Source organism: Coenobita brevimanus, chromosome 51 (genome assembly GCF_032717465.1).
Source record: "Coenobita brevimanus isolate Jiangsu-jjx chromosome 51, ASM3271746v2, whole genome shotgun sequence".
Classification (NCBI taxonomy): Eukaryota; Metazoa; Arthropoda; class Malacostraca; order Decapoda; family Coenobitidae; genus Coenobita; species Coenobita brevimanus.
Window position 1 is genome coordinate 37,262,004 of NC_137004.1, and position 6,644 is coordinate 37,268,647.

Consider the following 6,644-nt stretch of genomic DNA (forward strand, 5'->3'; position numbering starts at 1 on the left):
TTTAGCTGGTGATAGATATTTACATAACTAATAAGAGGGTGATCAATATAACCATAATGAAAAACACAAATCTGATAAAATACTGGCAGTCAGTTATCACGCAAATTTAATCTGATAACTAACAAGAATTGGTCATTCTTTTCGTGACACTGAACCATCACTGAAAATCTGTAAACACCTCATCATTTTATCTTCTCTTTTCCCCAGTATCAATAGCCATTCAGAAAAGGAGCTCAGAAGTATGATGTCTCAGTTTATGGATCATCACATTAGCAACGAAAAAAACCAGCCTGCAAAAGAAAGTGATGATGGTGGTGTTACAAGTGGTGGCAGCGGCGGGACCGAGAAAAAAGCCAGCAAGAGTCAAGTCGTAACTCGACCCAGTTCCAGCAAAGACGGGGCTTTCTATACAGAGGATATGCTTGCCAAGGATGATGAAGACTGGGGTAAGACATATCGTGTAAAATGCAGACCTTCGTTCCACTCCAGGTCACTATTTTGAATTTACGTTTCCATTTTATACATTTTTAAATGCACATGTTTCTTTCATCTTAATCAATAGTCCAGAAGTGTCACCATTATAGTATAAAGCAAATGGGTTCTCGTTTTTTTTTCGTGAAGTTAGTTTTCTTTAGCAGAGCATTTTCTATTACTTTAGCTATTTTGAAAGCTAAAGTAATAGGAAAGGTAAACTATGTTGTCGTATACTTGTCTGTACACAACTTGAAATTTTTTAAGGTCAGGAAAAAGCTACATAAATTCATACCATTAGAAATTTTTTAATGTTCACGATCTGAAAGGCTACCATAATAATAATAATAATAATAATAATAGTAGTAGTAGTAGTAGTAGTAGTAGTAGCAGCAGTAGTAGTAAATGATTATGATGCTGATAATGCCACTGAAATTTTGGACAGTCACATTTGAAGTCTGGCTAAATTACTAAAATTTCTGAATTATTTTTACACAATTTCAAATCACATAAAACTGCTGGAAGTACACGAAGAACAAATAAAAATAAAAATTGTAATTTTACTCTTTAGGCCTTTGAGGAGCCAAGAACATCACAGGCCTTAATGATAAATGAATGAATGTGTGGTCCTTTTCAAAGGACGCTCTCTTTATAGTTTTGCATTTGCCATTATTTCTGAATCCTTACCACTCCATTTACTAAATTACTGAAATGAAAAGGGGTAAGAATGGCGACAACGAGGACGACGACGATGATAATGTTAGTTTTAAAAATATCTAATGCATAAAATTTCATTGGAAACTGAAGTAATACAGAAACTTTGAAAGCACAGGCAAAATTTAGAAACTGAGGATGCGTTATTAAAATTATATTTTGCTGCAGAGAAAAAGGAGTGCCCGCCGAAGGAGCTAAAGGACATTGATGAATTCTACAAGTATATAGACACACGTGTTCTGCACTGTGAGAAGCCGGTACGTGGTTGCACGGATATATATATATATATATATATATATATATATATATATATATATATATATATATATATATATATATATATATATATATATATATATATATATATATATATATATATCAGAGAGAGGAGTGGATGCAAGGATGACGAAAGAAAAAGTGGGAGGGATAGACTGACCGATAACTGGATAGCTAGACTGCTAGTCAGACAATTATATAGGTAGGTATAAAGATGGACAATGAATGGTTTGGTTCACTGATTGATCGAATGACTGGCTGATCAGTTGATTTACGGATTAACCTGACGATAGATTAATTGATTCATTGATTGTCTGACTAACTGAATGGTTATTCGATAGACAAAATTCTTGTTTGATTGGTTGGTTGACTAGACTGACTGATCGGTAGACTGAACGATTGCTTGATTAATTGGTTTATTGATTGACTGATATTCAGTTGATCGATTAAATGAAGTTATATGGGTGGTTGATCGAGTGAGAAGTTAGCCATCTAATGCAATAGAATATACATCCTCAGTACATTAGTTTTCTTGTTTTAGAGAGAGAGAGAGAGAGTGATGATTTCCATTTTTCCCGCACACCATTAACCCCTCTCTCTCTCTCTCTCTCTCTCTCTCTCTCTCTCTCTCAGGCAATGTTCGGTGGCAAAATACTGGACGTGCACCCTCAAATCTTTGCTGGTGAGAAATGGCTCTGTCTCAGCCCGAAGTTCAACATCCGTCACGACCACTGTCTCATCTACTCCTTCGGCATTGACCACGACTGGAGCTTTGATGATGACATTGACAAAAAGTATCATTGCCAGGTAAGAGGAGGTGACTTCAGCTTGGAATGATGCAATGCGCTTGGCAAGAGTCCAGATGATGAATAAAGGCTGCAACGTTGACTATGATGGAAAATAAGGTTGTAATTGGCCCATGATAGTGCTGTATGAAATTAGGTGAGGGTGGAATGAATGATTTCTTTCATGAGTAAGGAGAGGATGTACTAACAAATCTTTGAAGGCTGTGTAAAAGAAAGAAATGAATCCACCAGATCCAGGAATGATGCTACAGTATATCAGGGTGGAAAGAAGGACTGTGTTTTGAATTAAGTGTACGAAAAATTAATGGAAGATTAATTAGAACAGAATGAAGGACTCCATTTCACCCAAAATAAGACTGGAGTATGTTAGATTTCGGGGAGAATGTATAGCTGCGTCTGCATAAGGATAAGGTTGAAAAATTATGGTTGGAAGGTTAATTAGATTGGAAATAAAGGACTCGATTACCCAAGACAGGAATGACTAGTGCAAGAAATTTAGTAAGCATAAGATGAATGTATTTTGAAGTAGGGTAAGTCTGAGGTATATGGACAGTAGATGGGAGTTATGTGAAATGGAGAGAGAGAGAGAGAGAGAGAGAGAGAGAGAGAGAGAGAGAGAGAGAGAGACGTATTTCGAAAGACTGAAGTTCGCTGTAAAATTTAATTAAGGATTCATAGTTACGTAACCCCACAGGTGTACGCGTTTGATCCCACCATCGGACTGCCAGACCACAACCGTACCGAGAGAATCCACTTCTTCAACCTGGGCATATCTGACGTCACCAGGAGGGACCCCTCGGTGAAGAAGAAGGTGAGGAAGGGGTTGGTTAGTTCCATATAAGAGCTACTGAGTTTGTTACTGGGCTGTTTATTTTGGTATAGAGCTGCTTAGAGTGGTAGCCTAAAGAGCTGTTTGGTAACTGGCTGCTTAGTTACTTCACCCGGGGTTGAGTCCCACTAGGAATTGTTTTTAGTCGAGTTTGTTTGTTTGTTTGTTAGCAACATTACGGAATAACGGCTGAATTAAATTACATGAAACTTTCAGGTATGTGGGCACTGGTCTCAGTAGAAAGTGATTAAGTTTTGGAGGTAATCGAGTGACCTTAAAAGGTCAAAATCAAGTTCACGGATTTTCAGAGGGCAATACCTTGAAACCGGCTGAAGATAGAGATATTTACTATTATCAGCATACAGGAACTCCCATATGGACTTTCAATTGGCAGCAAGGCCTTTGACCTTGAGTGACCTTAATAGGTCAAACTCAAGGTCACGGATATTCAGGGGGCTATAATTCGAAATTGGTTGCAGATAGATATTTATCAATAACAACAGTAGGAAGTAACACATGGGCTTTTAATTGGTACCATGACCTTTGACCTTCAGTGACCGTGAAGTCAAACTCAAGGTCAGGGATATTCAGGGGGCTGTAACTCAAATGTGGTTGAAGGTGGATGCTTACTATTATCAACATACAGAAAGTCCCATATGGGCTTTCATTTGACCTTGAGTGGTCGGGCGAGGTTTGTTGTGGCTGGCATCACTTGTTTGTTATTGAGCTGTTTAAATTGGTATGGAGCTGTTTAGTTTGATATAGAGCAAGTGTGGTGCTTATTATTATTATTATTATTATTATTATTATTGTTGTTGTTGTTGTTGTTATCGTCATTACTATTATTAATCAGTGTTATTATTGCTAGCAGATGGACCGCTACATCAATATACTAAAGATGTTAGGCCATGAAAACACGGTGATAGACTTCCTGAAAGTTGACGTAGAAGGATATGAGAGGCAGTTCTTCGACGACGTTTTGTTCAAGACTCCCAACCTTCTCAAGAATGTCAAGATGCTATCCATGGAGATCCACCACCAGGGCAAAGGTAAGACGGTTCGGAACGACGAGGCCGCGCCAACACCAAATCCTTGTTCTGCATCATTGTAGTCCATTTAGTTTCTCGCCTGCACCCCACCTCCCCCCTCTCCCTGCACGCAAATGATGGGGTCAGTTATATGGGTTTAAGGGAATTTTTCAAAAACTCCCCTCCCCCGCATCCGCCCGCACCAGCAGGCATTTTGTGTGGACGCGTACCAAGTTTGACTGTCCCTGGTGACGATTTTTTTTTTTTCAGTCCACCATCAGACGATTTTCATGAACTAGGATCTATTTCTAGTAATAAAAGGGGATAATGAAAGCTCCGCCTAACTCCTTTATGTCGAAAAATCTATATGCAAAATGTAATCATCAGAAAACAGCGAGCAGAACTTAGAAATACGTCATTGTTGTGCGAGATTGAAGTTCTGTGTCTGTTACCTTGAATGTCTGCCTTTATAGTTTTAGTTTTCTGTTATAAACTTACCTTCAAAGATTTTCCTAGCAGCATTAAAAAAATAAATAAATAAAATAAAAAGAGAGAACCGGTGCTGTAGGCCTGTTGGTCTATATGGGGCAGCTATTTTCATTTTTACTTTACCTGATGAAACTGCAGGTAATGGGAAGAAAACAGAGAATTAGTACTGCATATTATACATTAGACTGGGGATCTGCAACAACGGAAATGTAGTTCTTGATCTCTGGCAGGTCGTTATAAATCAGCCATGTATATTAAGGAGTAAATAATAAGTAAATGACATGTCTTCTTATCACTCCACCACTCAAATCAAACCTTTAATTTTCGTTCATTTTTCAGTAATATGCCTTTTCAATCACTCATCCCCCCACCCAAGTCTGAACTCCAACTTTGCTCCTGCTTTCATCCATGTTTCACTAATAAGTCTTTTCATCCCATCCATGACTAAGCCCTGACTCTCAATCACCTTTAACTTTCATTCATTTTACAGTAATATGCCTCTTTATCACCCATCCCCCCTCCTTCTTTCCCCTTTCAGGCGTTGGCGTGGATCAGCGTCGGTTCTGGAGATACTTTCAGCGCTTAGACTGCCTGGGGTTCAAAGTGTGGTTCAGTGAGATCAACCCCTGGCCTCCCTTGCACCACATGGTCAGAGGCCACGTCCGATCCTGCTGCTACGAACTGGTCTGGGCCAGGGATAGGCAGTGGTGAAAGGGGGGAAGGTGGTGACTAAAGTGGATAGGCTAGTGGTGAGGAGGGGGCTTGTCCTCCACTTCGTGATATAATTTCATCATTCTAGTGATATTTTCATTTATTCTTGCGACGTTCAGACGATTTAATTAAATTTTAGGGACATTCTTTCTAATGAAAGGGTTAATGGACGCTGCATCTAACCTCTCTACTTCAAAAACTTGTCCCTAATCTGAATAGAATTGTCTAGTGGTAGCAAGAATAAAATAAACAGTACGTCGCCGAGGTGTGAAAAAAGATCATTAGCGTCTAACCATCTTGCTATTGTGGGTTTTTCTCTCAGGTGAATACAAGAATCTGACGTTAACTGGAAAAAAAATGCAAAGTTTGGAATTCGCGACCACAGAGTTAACCCACTGATTACGAAACATATTTTTTCACCAGCACCACACAGGTTTATTGAGCTTTGTGATGACCTCCTGTCGTGATGGGGTGAAGGTACTATAGTTCATTCACTTTAAACTGGTCCAGATTTTCGTCCTTTTGTATCTTATTCCATGTAACTCAGTGGCGGAAAGAGACAGTACTACATCCATAGATCTCATCGTCATTAGCACCATACATCAGTGTTAATCTCTCGTTACAACTCAGAATTTATGAAAGATATGGCATTCTTAGGCTAAGATGAAGTGAACAGAGTATAGCGCGTTCACCCTGACTTGACAAAGGCTTGTATTTTCGTCGGTTAAGAAAGTTGCCCAGCACCTCTTCTTTAGTGATTTATTTTTTTATGTGTCTAGTTAAATCCTTTCGTACGTTATCTATGCAGAGTATGGCAATGTTTGAATGATGTATATATCACACAATAGGACAGTAAGGTGAAATAAGCAAAATAAAATCGCCTAGGAAAGGATGTTAGAAAGCTTCCCTAACTGACGAGAATACGGGCCAAAGATCCCTTACCTTATTTAGCTTAGTCGATGGCCATGGGTGGTTAGACTGGACCGATTTGTCTAGTAACCAAGGAGACTCATTCTTACCACAACCATGGGTCATCGAATTTCGAACAAATACAACATAGGAGTGCAAATCTGGGAGTGGTTCAGTTCAGTCAGTTGAAGGCAAACCCATTATAGTGTGTGTTTATCACTCTCATTAACAGGCGTCTCTCCCAAGCTTATTAAAATCAGTCTATGGTAGGAAGAATAACATGTAAATAACGTCACTGTATTGAAGAAGTTAAAACAAAACTCCCATCTTCTCCTAGGGATAAACAATGGCGACGAGATTGGAGAAGAGGGATGAGGGGCAGGGGTGGAGGTGCATGGGACGGAGGAGGAA

General features: G+C 39.1%; 1 protein-coding gene across 1 annotated transcript in view; it reads left to right on the forward strand.

Moving 5' to 3' along the window:
- The window catches only part of LOC145400217 (uncharacterized), a 5,528-nt gene extending 204 nt beyond the window's left edge, over positions 1-5,324 (forward strand). Inside the window, exons 2-7 of the mRNA XM_080272732.1 lie at positions 208-446; positions 1,354-1,442; positions 2,149-2,268; positions 2,962-3,078; positions 3,965-4,153; positions 5,169-5,324. Coding sequence (XP_080128858.1) covers positions 208-446; positions 1,354-1,442; positions 2,149-2,268; positions 2,962-3,078; positions 3,965-4,153; positions 5,169-5,324 — 910 coding nt within the window. The remainder of the gene's footprint in view (positions 1-207; positions 447-1,353; positions 1,443-2,148; positions 2,269-2,961; positions 3,079-3,964; positions 4,154-5,168) is intronic.
- The last annotated feature ends 1,320 nt before the right edge of the window (positions 5,325-6,644 follow it).